Source organism: Ostrea edulis, chromosome 6 (genome assembly GCF_947568905.1).
Source record: "Ostrea edulis chromosome 6, xbOstEdul1.1, whole genome shotgun sequence".
Taxonomy (NCBI): domain Eukaryota; kingdom Metazoa; phylum Mollusca; class Bivalvia; order Ostreida; family Ostreidae; genus Ostrea; species Ostrea edulis.
Window position 1 is genome coordinate 79,674,692 of NC_079169.1, and position 18,239 is coordinate 79,692,930.

At 36.0% G+C, this 18,239-nt stretch overlaps 1 protein-coding gene across 1 annotated transcript; it reads right to left on the reverse strand.

The window, feature by feature from the left end:
- Nucleotides 1-913: 913 nt before the first annotated feature.
- On the reverse strand, nt 914-15,638 carry LOC125648292 (uncharacterized). The gene is made up of 15 exons (XM_056140929.1): nt 15,106-15,638; nt 14,872-14,998; nt 13,510-13,622; nt 13,027-13,171; nt 12,517-12,647; nt 11,085-11,220; nt 9,561-9,656; nt 7,437-7,576; nt 6,057-6,148; nt 5,841-5,913; nt 3,788-3,859; nt 3,455-3,550; nt 1,894-2,049; nt 1,495-1,590; nt 914-1,323 (listed from the first exon to the last, which is right to left on the reverse strand). The coding sequence occupies exons 2-15, from the start codon at nt 14,981-14,983 to the stop codon at nt 1,180-1,182; spliced, it is 1,602 nt and encodes a 533-aa protein (XP_055996904.1). The 5' UTR covers nt 14,984-14,998; nt 15,106-15,638; the 3' UTR covers nt 914-1,179.
- Nucleotides 15,639-18,239: the final 2,601 nt, after the last annotated feature.

The following is an 18,239-nucleotide window of genomic DNA, read 5'->3' on the forward strand; positions in this document are numbered from 1 at the left end:
TCCTATGCTGTTAAGTCACGTGGTAGACATGCTGTTAAGTCACGTGGTGGACATGCTGTTAAGTCACGTGGTAGACATGCTGTTAAGTCACGTGGTAGACGTTCACTGTCGACTTGGTTCTTGATTTTGCAGAACAGGAAACTGTCATCAGAATATAAGTTTGTTTCTGAAAGGCATGTCATTTATATACATAAGAAACGACAAGGGACATAGAACTGTCCAGTACACCGGAAATGATGGGAACTTGCTCAGAGATGGCTCCTTCCAGTATGACGTTATCTCTGCAGCCTGTTGTTGTTTTTTTGCAACGATTGTATCCAGGTCCTTGTTTTTTGGTGTCTATTTTAGCTTGTGTAACAGGAGTTGATGTAGAACCCTATCAAATGCTTTAGCATAGTCTTGCAATATGATATCTACTTGTGAGCATTTCTCTATTTTCGACGCTACATGTAAGTCATGGATGGCAACTAGAAGTTGTGATTCGCATGATCGTCTTTTGCAGAAAACGTGTTAAGCGTCTGTGAGGATTTTATGTTTACTGCCATGGACAATCTCTTCAAGTATCTTACAGGTGATGGCTGTTAAAGATTCTGGTCTGTAGTTGGAGGCAAGATTTCTGTGTCTTTTATTTACTAATGGAACAACATTTGCATCACTCCAATCTTGTGGGACTATGCCTGAATTAATTGATCTAGAGGATTGGACTATTTCTGTTAAAAATGACGCTAATTGGTCTGCCACTGCCTTGATAATAAATGATGGTATTGAGTTTGGTCCCGTTACTATATGTATATTCTGGTTTTTTAGTAGTTTGCTGACACCTCTGATCTTGATAACAGCCATGGTTGTGGATGGACTCTCTCTCTCCCTCTCTCTCTCTCTATATATATAAACAAACAAATAACAAACAACATTTTTAATTTTCACTATAATTCAATTCTATTATTCGAATGTATACATTTTCTATACATGTTAGAACCGCAAAATGTTTTCTCATGTACAATTTTATTGATATTACTTGCAGATTGTATGAAAAATAGGGGGGGGGGGGGTATGAAAATATTACAATGATCCCCCAACTCAATGCTTAAAAAGATACAGCTAATGTTATGTTGAACAGTATATTCATTTGAATACAGCGACAGTGTTCAACTGAGTACAGAAAAACCTCAGAGTATCTCACACACGCGCATACGTCACCGCTTCCGTTTGAAACCCAGCCTGGAGGTGTGAAATCTCGGTGTTGCCTCGCGCTCTCGAAACGGAATTCTTCCTTTCTTTGGTATACTTTTTTAAAAAGTCCATGGTTGCATCATATGCTGTCTAAAAACATTTAATAAAAATGAAAATGTGATGAGGATTTTTTTGTACAATTAATTCCATGTTATATTTCATTGTCTTGAAAAACGAAATTCTTGCACCGGTAATTCAACAACTTTATCCTTGTGATCACACCTTTTAGCGATACCTCTTCATCAGACCACATCGCGTTACCTGTATAATGAATTCTTTGTCCTCCTTCTTTATATCCACTGAGAAGGTACCGATGTGATGTGTATTGATACCTACAGTCCTATGAAGGTCCTCCTCCTACAACAGAATGGACACATATGTAGCTGATCAATGTCTTTGTTGTAAATTTTTGAATTTACTCGAGGATAGTGAAGCTCCTATCCGTTGGGTGTAGATGTATACAACATTAGTACATGTACAATACCTATACATGTATATACATGTACCTCGAAATAAAGCACTGAATCGTTATAGATGTTTTAAAAACACATAAACCATATAGAGTTGCATATCCATACACTGATTTAACATATACATTCAGTATACCATTAGCGTGGTTAGTATTTTTTCATTCGATACACGAAGTGATGAATTATTTACTTTCAGGTACAGTCTGTCACAAGTTCTGGTCACCGCCTGTAGAACCGATGAACCGTAAGAGAACGCATTATCTATTTTACTGGCCTCTCCAAGGAACTTTCCATGAAGAATATCAAATCCTATTCCTTCCAAGAGCTTAACGAACCTTTCATTTGTCTGAAATTGACAGTCATTGTTTCATTACTTAAATGCAGTTGTTGACTAACATATTATATGTATGAAACAAAATTTTCCTCTGTATATTTCATTTCGACAGATTATTGATAACACATGTAAATACATATTTCAACAGTGTTAACATAAGCTAAAGAATTTGAGACGTATAGATCTACACAAACAAAACAAGAATATCAGTAAAGCTGATGGATGCTCCCCGAACTGCATCTAACCAATAGACAACTTCATATGATGAATGACTCGTACAGTTATCATCAACTGTTGAAATGAAGGTTATTTCCTGTATATGGTATATGTTGAGTGAAGTTGACCTTTACAAAATGACCTTGAGTGACCTTTGTTTGAAAGCCATTTGCCTATTACTTATTTGTGTGAGATATAATCAATACCAATTCAAAAACTGTTGAAATAAGGAACCCTTTCCTCGTGTAAGGTATATGTTCTGAGTGACCGTGACCTTTACAAAATGGCTTTGTCCGAAAGCCACTTGTCTGTAGCTTATTTGGGTAATATATATGATGAATATCTGTTCAAAACCTATTGAACTAAAGAACTTTTTGTAGTATAAGGAATATAAGTGCTGAGTGACCTTGACCTTTACAAAATGGCTTTAGTTCAAAAGTCCCTCCCAAGGAATATTTGTGATCAATTATGATCAATTTCTGATGAAAGGTTTAGGAGATGGGAACTTTAAAATAAAAAACTGTTAAGATAAGGTATATTCTGAGTGGCCTTGTCCTTTCCAAAATGGACTTGGTCCAAAAGTCCTTGTCTCAAGGAACATTCGTCATCAATTACCGGTATATAAATTTTTGATGAAGATTGTAGGATGTGAGTTCGGATGGATACTACTATATTCTCCCCCGAAAATTTTCTGGAAGCATAATTATATATATCATAACGAAAATAACTTTACAACTATCATAATAGTCTACTTGGCATGCTTTCATGGGAAAGTTATTTTTTTTTTATATATATATTTAAAAAAAACATTGAAAAATCAATGACGAAAAGTGGAGAGCTTGTACATATACACATATATAGAACAATATCACATTACCAATAGTTATACATGTATCGTAATTACAAGATCTTTTCTTGTATGTACGAGATACTCTTAACATCGTAATTACGAGATTTTTTCTCGCTATTCCGAGCTAATTATCGCGTAATTACGAGATGTAATTGCGAGGTAGTGGAATGTGAATTTATTATTATTATTATTATTTTTACATGATACTAATAGGATTTCGTATATATGTACCAACAAAATCGAATAATGAATGAATGGTCATTAATAAGGAGGTTTTCTCCCGTTGTTGAAATAACTGTCATGTAATGAATTCTTTTTTAAAATACATGTAGGCCATTGGATTATTCATACCCATCCGCTGTTATGAGTGTCAAATCGTTTCAAAATATCTTCAACAGTCACACCTTTTCCAAACAAAGTTTCCCGATGATGACTTGTAAACCTTTCCTACAAGAACAAGAATAGGCCGGGTATGTGACTTTTTCACCCCGTGCCGATTTATTATCTTATTTTAAACGTTTTCTTTATTTACTTATCTGATTAAATCACCCTTCGACATAGGTTTCGCGTACACATGTAATAAAAAAACTTAAGCGATAAAGTTGAATAGAATCCCTTTTGGAAAAAAATACCGATCAAAGTATGATATGAGCAGAAATACGAAATTTCATAACGAAGACCAACATCACTCAGGATTTCTCGAAGTGTCGGTACTGGAATGGACTCGTTTTCAACTATGTCTCTTTTCCTCATTGCCTGAAAAAGAAATGTATAAGCTCATATGTAAACATCATTGATAAATACAGTTCCAAAATAGAATTATTATGAGTCCATGTTTCAAGATTTTACCTCACAATATATATGTTTACATTGGCAGATCGAGAAGGGGTGGGTTTCGGGAGTTGGACCCCCTTTCTCCAAACGTTTTTGTAGTTTTTCGAACATTACAACGTTATGATATATATACTAGTATATTTTCTATCGGTTACATGAATTGCTGATTTACACTGATCAGTTTATGTAAGGCTTTAACACAGAGTTATGTTCCCGAGACATACTGTGTGCCATTATGCTTATCGATACACCCAAGACGTAAGAAAAGCTAAAGACGAGGTATTTACATGTGGCACTGTATAGAGGAGCTGAATCTCTCACAAAAAGGAAAGGCGCATGCACAGTTTCTAATGCCATGTATTATATCATCTGAAACAGAGGAAATGTTACTAGTACAGACCCTGAGGAATATTACAAACGCAACCTATCAATTCTGTTCTGTAATCACTCCCAACAAGAACGGTCTCCTCGATTGTTAAACAGGGCCGACGTACGATGTAGCTCTTTCGCTATTGTCGTCATTGCCAAAGCAAATTTGTATAAAACGACTGATATTGATGAACGGTCAGAAAACTTCAGTTTTGGGAATGTGGTTTGCCTACATCATCATGCCTCGGAAAGGAACGCCTATATCACGGAAAGGAACGCCTATATCGCAGAAAGGAATGCCTATATTGCAGAAAGGAACGCCTATATTGCAGAAAGGAAAGCCTTTATCACGGAAAGGAACGCCTATATCGCAGAAAGGAACGCCTATATCACGGAAAGTAACGCCTATATTGAAGAAAGGAATGCCTATATCACGGAAAGGAACGCCTATATTGCAGAAAGGAACGTCTATACATGTAGATATCAAGGAAAAAAGACGGGCATACCCTTCCATAGAGGGACAGGACAATGTATATAGTATTTAGTTTATTATCATTATATGTCTCATATTGTGTATCATGATAGTATGCCAACATGCTTGGTGAAGCAACAAATTGAATTGAATATCAAGGACTATCTTGCCATTAGTGGAACGTTTTTCGAATATCCATACCCTAAATAAGTTTAGGGAGTGTTTTCCATAAAACAAATTGCATGGCCGAATTATCTTTCTCGGCATTACATCGAATAAAAACTTTCCATGGGGGAAGGAAGGTTGGCGGAACTTGCTTTAATACATATTCACTCTGACATTGAAATTGATACCGAAGAACTATTAGATGTGTTTGTTGAATTTTACTCTCGACAAAATTGTTTGAAACATTTTACATTTGTTATTTTATGAATAAAAGAATACCTATAGTATTGAGTAATTTTGATTAACACACGCATTGCTTTTTGATCGATCAAATGAAAAGTGAAGATAACGAACAGCAATCAATCCCATAAATCCTATTAAGAACATTACAATTATGAGTAGGGCAAACACGGATCCCTGGATATACCAGAGGTGGGATCAGATGCCAAGAAAAGGTAAGCATTTCCTACTGACCGCTCACGCCCGCCGTGAACCCTGTATCTTGGTCAGATAAATGGAGTAATCAGTAGTCAAAATCAAAAGGAATTTGTATGAATTAAACACGTCAGACAGTGTTCGACCTAAAGAAAGGTTGTATTTGCAAATATCTTAAACAACCATATAATTTGTGAAATACTGACTTCAAAACGAGACAATATGATCTACCATTTACTATAGTCTCTAGACCCTTTGACCCCCTTCAGAAATTGATGGATCCGCATCTGATTAACGAATGTTTTGCCAACAATAAATCTCTGATAATTCTCAGCAAGTGACCATTAACCTTACATTTAAGAATTAGCATTCAAATAATCCCATGTTTTTATTGTGTTTATATTCTTCATTAATACAATTAAACTAAGCATTCATTCCTTAATAACAGAAAAATACACACACCTCCATCAATCGTCTGAAGGACTCTTTCACAGTTGACTCCTCCTTCTTTATCCTTTGATTGTGTTCGGCCTTTCTAGTGTTTATATTTAATTAAAACAAAATTGATTAATGGTGTACAAAAAAATGTACACGTACATGTACATGACGTAGCTGTATTGGCAGATCTTTTTTTTTTTTTTTTTGAAGATGTATAAAATCAGAAACCAAGAGACCCACCTGCCCAAAGGTGTATCCGGATATGTCACAGTTGCGTATCCTGGGTCGTGTTCGAAAAACGATTTGAAGAGATCGTTATCAGAGTCATTGTACTATAAAACGAAACCATAGAGACCATGCTGGAATTACATAAACTCCAAAATTAAAAGGAGGCCTGCATACCATACAATTAACAAACTTAATTTTCATTGAAGCTTTGAAAATTGTCGTCAGGGTTTTTTTCCCCGTAAAGTCTATAAAACTATTTCCATGTCTTCTTGATATTTCTACAAAACAAAATGGACAAACAATAATTTATCAATAACCATGGCCTTGGCCAATTGACATTGATTTAAAGTCATTCTAATATTAAACTGATAAACGATGCTTACCCTACTGCAGAGTTATAGTTAAGAACTGATATTTCTAACATTTTTAACTGTGACCTTGACCAATTGAGACCAAATGACCTTTGTTCAGGATCATGACAAATTGTCTGCACAATTTTTTTTTTTTTTTTTTTTTTTTTTTTTTACAAAGTATGAGCTTCAAAAACCCCGCGACACCCACCGGTACTGCACAAGCGGAAGGAAAAAGTAAAGAAAAAGTAAGCGAGCTTCTACCGTCTCCAGGATATGAATGTTTTGATCCAGATAAAGTTTTACTACTGACCTTGACCAAATGACCTTGATTCCAGGTTAATACGCATTGTCTGGTAAAACACAACCTTTAAGATAAATGTGACCTTCTCATGCCTTTCCATTAAAAAGTTAAGACACAGAATAGAATGGAAGCACAAAAGACACGCTTACAGATAGACAGACATGGAGATAGCTATACATGTACATCTATATTCCACACAGATAGATATACATGTATATTCCACACAAAATGTTTAGCAGGGGTTATAGTTTTGCACCTAGTTTGCTTGTTACATGTAAAGAGTTAATGGTAACGTACTATGTATAATTTTTATAATTACACCTTTGGTTCTGAACTCCGACCAAGGAATCACACGTTTCACAACTCTGGTAGAAGCTTCTACGCTCACTTTAACGATTCGCAGTTTTTGTGGCAAGAAGAATAGTTGTACTTTTTTCTTGAGCGGCCATTAAAAAATAACCTCTTTGACCAAAAGACTTTAAAAAAGTTTGAACCACCACGGACTTTAATTTTTGCGAACCACCACGAATAAGGTATCGCCTTCTTTGGGATCAGGACAGGACAGGCCACTTTTCGGAAATGTGAAAACGTTTACGCTGGTCATATACTACCGATATAGGATGTATACATATTATATAAAAGCAGGAAGCCCGATATTTACTCTAAGAGATAGACGTACAAAGTCCGATCAGAAAACACTACGTACATCTGGTAGAGTCTGACAATAGAAATTTATACCAATGCAAACCCAACAGTCTTGTCCTTGTCTTGCTCTCGTGATCTGAATCTCTCCAACTTCCCAATAACAACAGGTACATCGTAAAACTCTCGCAGCATGTTAAAAAACGAGTCTTCCTTTTTCATCGACAACCACCAACCTGAAATTGCAACATGAGTTGTTTGTCGCTCATCTATATGGTGTTATATTTCTACCATCACTTGAGAGAGAGAGAGAGAGAGAGAGAGAGAGAGAGAGAGAGAGATTGGTCCGGTACATTTATTTATTTAAATGCAATTACGCGAGATCCACAAATTTTATAAAATCGTTTCCTGTCATTTACCAAGAAATCCTTTCCGGCATAGAGCATGAATTCTATTGTAGTCCATGTCCTCATGGTGGTAGCTGCAGAACTGCAGCTCTCCGGAAAAAATTATGTTGACAGACCGGAAAGCTCCGGTCTGTCAACATAATTTTTTTTCGGAGAGCTACAGTTCTGAGCTCCGGTCTGTCAACATAATTTTTTTCGGAGAGCTACAATTCTGAGCTCCGGTCTGTCAACATAATTTTTTTTCGGAGAGCTACAGTTCTGCAGCTATCATAGAGGAAGCAAAATAGTTTCCGAATTTTCTCCATTGTTTTAGGTTTTCCTTCACATCACATGGCGGTTACTTGCATGCCATCATAATTATCTTGGATGTTGACATACTAGTTAGTGAACTTTATCTTGGATGTAGGTGGCAGAAATATGCCACCATACAAACTTATACATGTACACTGATTTTTTAAAAGAACGGAGAGACTGCAGAAATTGAGCAAAATTCCTCAACATGAGATAATATGTGTAAAGTTGATTAAACTCTGATCAGCATCATTTGATGAAACAAACGAAGTGTGGTGGTTAGAGATAGGGTTCGATTCAATCACGAAATAATAATCCTGTAGTCGATATATTTTATGTACAAGTATATTGGATTTTGAAATATTAAACGAATCAATATAATATTACATGCATGTAAATCAAAACGAATTGATCAATATGAAAATATTTTTTCCACAGGAAATCATTCCAGTCACGTGACATCATACTGTTTCACTTAAACAAAAAAAAAGTTGAAATCCTCACTATGTACGGTTTCTCCGTGTTCCCCGTATTTACATATGTACAATATTATTGTTGCAATTACAAAATGGATCATGGCAAGATCTCTCTCTCTCTCTCTTCAGTATCAGTCAGCGTATAATCTATGTATGGTAGTGAACTCGGAACCACACTCAAAGTGGTATTCAGTAATGCAATGCATAGTTGTATATTATATAGATATTGCATGCAAGTTAGGGTTACCTTGAAAATCCTCAACCCGAGAAAACTTGTCGACTGGGGTGAAACAAGCAAGGTCCGTTGCTACGTCCACGTTAGAAGGCGTGGTTTTATCATGTAAAGGGTGATAGTGATAAATGTTTCCCAACCAATCAGTACAACCAATTTACATGAAAGTATACTATCATATATAATTTAGAGTTACAACTAAATTTTCAAATTTAAGGTAAATCGCGGTATCTTGTTTTGAAAAATGTACAAAACGATAAAAGAAGCAATAATTTCTTCCACTCCCGGATAAGTAAATGACAAAATCGTTTGATTTCTTGAATTACTTTATTGGGAGAACTCCCCCCCCCCCCCCAAAAAAAAAACCCTTACAATTTGCGTCATTTTACTAATTTCACCTTATTAAAAATGATAGAAAATACTTTAATAGGAGACATATTTCAGGTCCTATAAAATCTGTAAAATCCAGGAGCGCCCCCCCCCCCCGACCCCCTTCCTCATAAAGTGCCCCCCACCCCTGTAGCCGCAATTTCTGGATCCGCCCCTGCTTACGTGCATGTCGAGTTATCATCTCGGCTGAGATTTGGCTTGGCTGAATATTTGGACTGACGCCTTCATCGAATATCGGAGCAGTCCGGGCCTTCATAATTCATGTCTGGAAATTTACTTTCAGCTTCGGCCGGTTCTAGCAATTATTGTGCTCTTAGGTGACACTGCTGTGAAGGCGTCAGTCCATATATTCAGCCAAGCCGAATCTCAGCCGAGATATATTAGTCGAGTTCATAACATATAGTTCAGAAGCACAATGGTTTACCATCAAAGCAATGCACTGGATAATTAGATATCACACTACCATCCACCATGTAAGTCTCTATTCCATTCAGTTGGTAAACGACTGGCTGGAAGAAGCCTGAAATATTCCAAACCATAGCTATAATTTGCATATTTTCTACTCCATGCCTCTCAACCCACCTTGAACTTGGCTATGCAGATGCCATGTAGTATTTCATGATGCGGTAGATATTTTTATATTTTATGATTCCGTAATTAAAATTCATTTCCGATAATCTTCCAAGTGAATCAAGATATAATGATACCATGTATTATGTACTAAGATGTTCTATTTAGACTTCTTTGTGATGACTAAGTAGTTACTGTCAGTATAACTCTACATGTACCTTATTGATTAAAGCTATATATGTCACATTAATCGAATATTTTAATAGGAACAAATATACCTGTGCAGTTAAAGTAATATTAGCCCTAAATCTGAATTTTTTTTCATTTTGTTGTAAAAATGTGTTATTGTAATAGTGTGTGTATGCAATCTGACTAAAGTACAGACCTACATTATTATATATATATAATGATATAGGTCTGTACTTTAGTCAGATTGGTGTGTATGTCAATTTAACCATAGTCAATAATGAAATTAAAACTAAATCTAAAATTTGATCAAAATAAAGATTTCGGTTCTATGAAATATTTAGCATTATATAGAAATCAATCAATAAAGACGATGATGTAATTTTATTTTATTCAGAGCCTCTGGGTAGGTTTTCCAACACAAATATTGATAACGAAAGTTTACAAACCTCATTTTTAATGCCACTGAAATAGAAAATCACGATTTTGCAACAAAAATTTTCGACACCAAAGTGAAATTTTCAGATTTAGGGCTAATATTACTTTAACTGCACATGTATGAGACCTCGTATTGCTTCAACAAGTTATATACAGTGTACCTGTAAGTTAAATACACGTAATGTTAATTGTAACATTTAACTCGATCGGATTAAAAAGTAATCAAGGGAATTCCTGTTTTAAAGTATTTATTCTCCGCGCCAGATGATGAACGTCACGTTGATCACGTGACATCGCCAGCTGAATCAATTAGCGTAAAGGGCCTGCAGGCAGTTGGCCTCTTCATCTAGAACACGTTCAGCAATAAAAGGAAGGTTTCTAAAAGGCATTCTGACGGGGAACGGAGCAGGGAGAACCAATTAATTTGAGAGATCCTCCGTCATGCTTCTAATAAATTTACTTCCCACGCACATGCGGACATACCCATCATTGACATCAATCCTTCACAAAATCACCGTTTCCCCATTGCATTAGATATACCAATAATTCGTAATAACAATTGAAATGATCTATCGAATTTGCCAGAAATTGTTTATGATTTTGACAAAACTTGGTCTGGTTACATAGACTGTAATTACCTCTCACACTAGACAAAGATACTGTTGATATTCATCTTTCTTGGGAGAGCATTTGGTGGATCGACGTAAAGCAGTGGTTTAAATCAACAAAATAATGTACTCGTAAAGCGACAAACCTGGGTAGCTTGTGGACATGCGTATGGCCTCTCGGATAGGCATGAGCGGAGTGGTTTTCACGTGCATATACTCCTCCTCTTTGTGGCTGACATTTGTTACGACTACACACAATTCTTTCTTTTTCTTGATATACAACTATAAACAAGAAATATAGATATCTAATCTAACTTTAAGGCACATTGCATGATTCTTGTAATAGAAAAAAAAATTGGCCTCATAATCACATAGGTTTGTAAATTATAACATCATACTGTTTGATAGTTTAACATATTTTTTTTTCAAATATGAAAGGATAAAAGTTTTGGGTTTTCTTAATACAACTTTCGAGAATGTTTCATTCATATTAACACGTCACCTGCTGTTGGTGAAGTGCCACAAATTCAGACCTGTGCCTAACACACAGGGCCGCTACTCTCACCTCTAAAAGCTGAGCCTTTGGCGAAAGAGCAATCACAACCTATGCTTACGACCTAGATTTGACCTCGCCATGGCACTAACGGGGTTCAAACTCACGACCAGGTCACAAAGCGAACGCTCTAACCACATAGCTGTTAAAAGTAGAATCATTCTTCAGAAGCTCGATACTCTTGTGTACGAATAGTATATGATGACCAGCAGCTCGGTAACCTCACTGGGGATTCGTTTAGAAAAAAATGAAGATGCGGTTGCAATTAGTTTTTGCCATGTTTGTGTGTCTCTCCAATTGTTTGTTTCTGGCAATACACGTTAGCATTGACTTTAAAAGTACAAGTGAGATAGTTTTAATAATATTTAGTGGATGAAATCTTTATGGCGAAATTTTCGACGTACCTCATTTGAGGATCTTTTGACCTTATTATTGACCTTTGGCCCACTTATCAAAGGCGTTAGTTCCCGTGAGGATCCGGGTTAGAATAGGTCCTCAATACGCCTTGCTTGCCATAAGAGGCGATTAAATGGGGGCGGTCCTTCGAATGAGACCACAAAACCTAGGTTCCGTGTCACAACAGGTGTGGCACGATAAAGATCCCTCCCTGCTCTAAGGCCGTAAGTTCCGAGCTTTGTCCAAATTTTGCAGCCCTTCACCGGCAACGGTGACGTCTCCATATGAGTGAAAAATTCTCGAGCGGGCAATATAAAATCAGAGACTTTATCTATAAATTATTCCATACAACTTTAAGGAAGAAAACTCTTTGACATTAGTACATGTATTAATTTAACGGGTGTAAAACATATTCAAAGGATATTTTAAAAACCCACCGATTGTAAGTTTTGAAATAAAAGTGGTTTGATATTTAGTGGATGTCATTTAGCCTTTCCAAAGGTGCTATAATTAACGACCTCGTGACTTTGACTCATCGTGCTTCTGGGATTATAAGCGAGGGTTTTTAGATCTTCATTATACATGTATTTGCAACTGTGACAATGTCGAATTTTTTCGTAAAATCTTACGTCTAAGAATGTAGCATCCTTATCTTCGAGTTTATCTTCGATGATTTTACCCATGAATTCGTATTCGTTTTGAAATGAATGCCATCCATAGTTAGACAGAACATTGCACGAGATACAGCATGCAGGCGACTCTGAAATGATAATTAGTCAATAAATTTATAAAATTCAATACAGGAACTCTCTCTCTCTCTCTCTCTCTCTCTCTCTCTCTCTCTCTCTCTCTCTCTCTCTCTCTCTCTCTCTCTCTCTCTCTCAGCAATCCTCAAACGGCAAATTCTGATAAAGTACATGGAAATGTACATCAACGTGAATGTTTCCATTAACACGAATTCATAAATTATGAAAAACCTAATGCATAAATGTCATAAGTAACATTTATATATTCGTATCATACGGGGAGTGGGGAAGGAGGCCACCACAAGCTTAAAGTTATTATTGTATTGATGAAGATGGTAATTATGATGAAAATCATCTCAAATGATTACAGAGGCTATTTTGTTTTTATTTTACCATACATCGCTCGAGGGCTTCTCATCAGTACTTTTTCTATTTCCTCGTTGGTACATTCCAAGGCCATTAGCATTGCCACGTAAGCACCCATGCTCGCCCCAGCAAATCTGTCAATGGTCTTCAAAATGTTGGCATCGTCGAGGGCCTTTAATGAGTGACACAGAAAACAGCTCTCAGAATGGGTTTAGATGGAACTACATTCATATACACAAAATCTAAAATGGGTTGAAAATTATTTAACAAACAGGCCGCAACGGGTAGTCCTAGATAGTTTTACATCATCTCCAAGATCTACAAATTCAGGTGTTCCTCAGGGATCTGTCTTGGGGCCATTTTTGTTCCTGCTATATATCAATGACCCCCCCCCCCCCCTCGGTCAGTGGGTGACCTTTTTATTCATCAATTATTATTTCAGTTTATGATATATTTTATAGGTATTGTAATTTCTTATTTTACACCCATTTACACTCACACATATCATACCTTAATGACGCCTATATAGGCAATGGATTTGAGTCCGCCGCCGTCTAAAACAACATTCTCAAACGGATAATCCTCCGCCGCTGGGTTTATGTTGTAGTCGAACTTCGCTGGTACTGGAAAACATTTTCAAACAACTCATGAGTTAACCTAAAATATTTGGTTAAATGGGTTATATATAGAGCAGGTGTAGGGTTATTGAAGGAGGAATGATATGTAATCCGTATTTGTTTGTCTGTATTGTTTTCTCTACAAAATAAACAATAATTTGAAACTCCATAGAAAGAGAACTAGAGAAATAATTGATTCGTATAAGTCAGTATAGCAGATTAAAACGGGTCCAATGGGTTTCTTGTCGATTTGCTGACATTCTCTTTATAAGATAGCAACTTGAATTTTTGGTACATATTCAAAAAAAAAAAAAAAAAATGACAATCCATACTTGTATGTCAAAGTTTAATATGACCTAATTTTACAGCTAATTGATTTCCGGTTGATATCACATGTATCTGAATTTCAATCAATAAATAGAATAAAGCAAAAAAAAAAATCTCTATCTATTAATATCTATAGAGGTTTTTTTTCTTTTTTCACCTATTCATTGATTAAAATTCAGACACCCGTGTTGATGCATATAATTCCTCTCGATAATAAGACTCAACTTTGAAACTTTATAAGGTCATCGAAAGTCAAAGTCAGTACAGAAAATTTTGCCGTAGATTTTATTTTCCAGCTACTCACTAAATATCGTATTCCCATTCAGAATTCGTTATACATACAAACGGAGAGCTCGTTAATAGTATATGTACATCTGATTAGAAAAACTGATCTTTATTAAAAGCTGTTTAATTCAAAACGAGTTAAATGAATTCAGAAAATTTGTTGTCTCATACAATATACTCAAAGGTATTCTATCCATGATAAATTCAAAATCTCACACTTTGCAAAGTCAAAAGCACAAAATTAATACACATATACAAATGTATATTCATGAAATGTTGTACTGATCTGATTAAAATTAGACTTGCAAAATTTAAGAATATTACGAATTGTTGTTTGCGTACATGTACTACTAATCACCATCATGTCGTAATAGTACTCAGTAAGATACATGCAGAGAGAGAGAGAGAGAGAGAGAGAGAGAGAGAGAGAGAGAGAGAGAGAGAGAAAGAGGTGACATATTTCCAGAGTCTAAAAAGATAAATCAGTAAACCATCGAAAAGGTGATACAAGCCCTCAATTATTTTATATGAATTTTTTTGTGATTGATCCCGGAATGATAAAAAAGGCACTTTGTTTGCAAATAAGATACTCTACTTTAGAGAAAAATAACATACCATGGCCTGACATATACAAGATTATTACCTGGATAAGAATCGATGTCGTCTTGGCTATCTTTAGTAGCTCTCTTGATGGATTTCTGTACATATCGGCTTCTCTCGTCAGAAAATTGAAAACTTGATGAAGCACCTCCCATCTTCTGTCACACCCACTATTAATACAAAGAAAAAAAAAATACCCCGATCAACAATAAAATAAATACAGGTCGTGTGTTATGTATATAAAACGAGAACAATCGGGGAGAGACATTGATCTTACCGTGTTTCAGTGGTACATCCTATATGTCGCCAATAGTTTCTCTCCAAGGATTAACCCGGACCCTAGGAAATTGGCGGATGTAGCATTTCCTCGACAACTCCAGTGATACATACAACACGTACAATGCAGATGATCAGAACAGAGGTACAAAAGTTAGGGATCCCAGCAGACACAGTGATAAATACAACACGTACAATGCAGATGATCAGAACAGAGGTACAAAAGTTAGGGATCCCAGCAGACACAGTGATACATACAACACGTACAATGCAGATGATCAGAACAGAGGTACAAAAGTTAGGGATCCCAGCAGACACAGTGATAAATACAACACGTACAATGCAGATGATCAGAACAGAGGTACAAAAGTTAGGGATCACAGCAGACACAGTGGTTCCATTAATGCAGCGGCTATACAACCATGAGGGCAATATTATACAATCAATGACATTTTTAGGTCAATACAATGTGCTGCCTGAAAAGTACAATATTCATCGAGTCCGGAGGCAGTCATTTCAAACATCGAAGCTCGCTATTGGAGCCTATGAAATGAAACCTGGTCGGATTCTAAACTGAAAGGAGTACATGTAAAATGCGAAACGAAATCAACACAAAATCTACCAAACCAAACGTAACCTGAAATCAACACAAAATCTACCAAACCAAACGTAACCTGAAATCAACACAAAATCTACCAAACCAAACGTAACCTGAAATCAACACAAAATCTACCAAACCAAACGTAACCTGAAATCAACACAAAACCTACCAAACCAAACGTAACCTGAAATCAACACAAAATCTACCAAACCAAACGTAACCTGAAATCAACACAAAATCTACCAAACCAAACGTAACCTGAAATCAACACAAAATCTACCAAACCAAACATAACCTGCCGAAACGAAATGAAATCTAACGGAGCGATTGATTGAATATTGTTTAACTTCCCTCTCGAGAATTTTTCACCCACATGGAAACACCGTTGCCGATAAATTTTAGGCCTATGCTCGGCGCTTACGTTCCGTGGGGATCCAGGTTAGAATAGGTCCTCAGCAACCCTTGCTTATAGTAAGAAGCGACTAAATGTGGCGGTCCTTCGGATGAGACCACAAAAGCCGAGATCCCATGTCACAGCAGGTGTGACACGATAAAGACCCCTCCCTGTTCAAAGGCCGTAGGCGCCGAGTATAGGCGTAACTTTTGCAACCCTTCACCGGCATTGGTGACGTCTCCATATGAATGAAATATTCTCGAGCAGGACGTTCATCAATATAGGCCTACAATCAATCAATCAAACGGCGCTTTCGGTCCACTCTGCTGAGCCTGCTTCACATAAACCGGGAGCAGAGTGAACTGAAAACCATAGGTTTGCGAAGAAGAGATCACCTTGTCAGCAAACCGCGAACAAGAGATATATGTGTTTGCCGATGCAGAAACTTAAAAAACATTGTTGATGTCGATCGAGGAAAAGAAAGAAAGAAAGAAACCAGCGGCTCGGGCTTGCAAGCATTGATTAAGGCGCTTCCCATTTATTGATATAGTTACATGAATATGCAGATAAGAAGGCATAAGATTTTAAAAAAAACGATTAAAAAGTTTTAAAACAACACAATCAAAAAGTGGATTCCCATTAAGATTACACTCCAGTATGTATGTACAGCATGCACGTACAATTTCTATCTCAGAATAGGCTATTTGTAGCCATGCAGAACTACCCCGAAATTGTAGTCCACACATTTTTTTTAATACCATCGCTAGGATAGTGATTTTCATAGACCTGACTTTTGAAGTAAATATGAACCCCATATTGACCTTGGAAAAATACACTCTGCGACTCCAAAATCTTCCATTCTATTTTTAAAAAAAAATTATTTTGGAAGTTTGGGATTGCTAATAAAGCAATTGCAAAACTTTTGCAGCACTTGCTGTTATTGTAAATATACATCTTGGGAGTTCATCCTGCTACATCTGGTCTGGAAGCTTCCATGTAGCCAAATCAGAGCTATATAAAAAGGCTTTAAAAGCCTATATTGCAAATTGAGAAATGACTTTATTAGTTTGAATCCAGGGATAAAAAACCAGTATTCATGTATTTAACCCCACCATCAAAACATTTGTATCATTCAGAGATGTAAGCGGGGGGTGCAACATATTTATTCAAAGTGTGAAAATTTGACTGCATGCTTTGAAAATTTACCATATGAGAGAATTCACCTCAAATTTTGTAAATATATCCTTGGTGCTCATAAGAAAAAAAGTACAAATTTTGCAGTACTATACCTGAGTTGGGAAGGTTTCCTTTACATTATGACATTGTTAGGTCGCAAATTCAAAGCTGCATGGTATAGATCGGATAATTTGTCTATACTGAATTTCCTTTACTAAAGGATGCATATAAATGTAGCAATTTTAGCATTTTTTCTTTTACTCGGCATTTTTTTTTTGACTCGGCAGAATACATGGTTTGCATTTATACATAAGTTACGCAATATTTTGAATATCGGAGATGAACTTTTCACATTGCTTATGGGAAACGTAAATTAAAATTGGTCTGTAATAAAACGATATTGGATTATTATGTGAAAGACTGGTATTAAAATTTACAGAACTATAATGAAGGTAAATTCAGCATATATGTGAGACTCAAACAAAACTGGGGATATGGAAATTATTTAATTAAGCTTATCTGTAATCAGAAAAGATCACTCTAAGGTCATTGTGCAAGTTAAGAATTTCTTCTCACAGGTTAAAAATCGAAATGGGTAGGTTTATCAACATTCCTAGAAAGGGACAATTATGCACAAAATTCAAATCTAATACCATTGAAAATGATTAATATTATATATTTTAATAACATGTGAAAAATACAATAACGAAAGAAAAAAAATATTTAGGCCTAATTTTATTGGGGGGGGTGTGTGTGTGCAAAATTTTCTACTTCAGATAATGAACAAAAACTATTTTGTCATATATATATTATATACATGTTGGCCTATACATTATACATATACATTGTATATTCCTATATTATGTTATTGTTAATAAATCTGCCCACAAGATCAAGAATTTCTTTCTCATCTGTGTTGAGTAGCCAAAATAGTGGGGTGTGCAAATTTTTTTTACTTCAGATA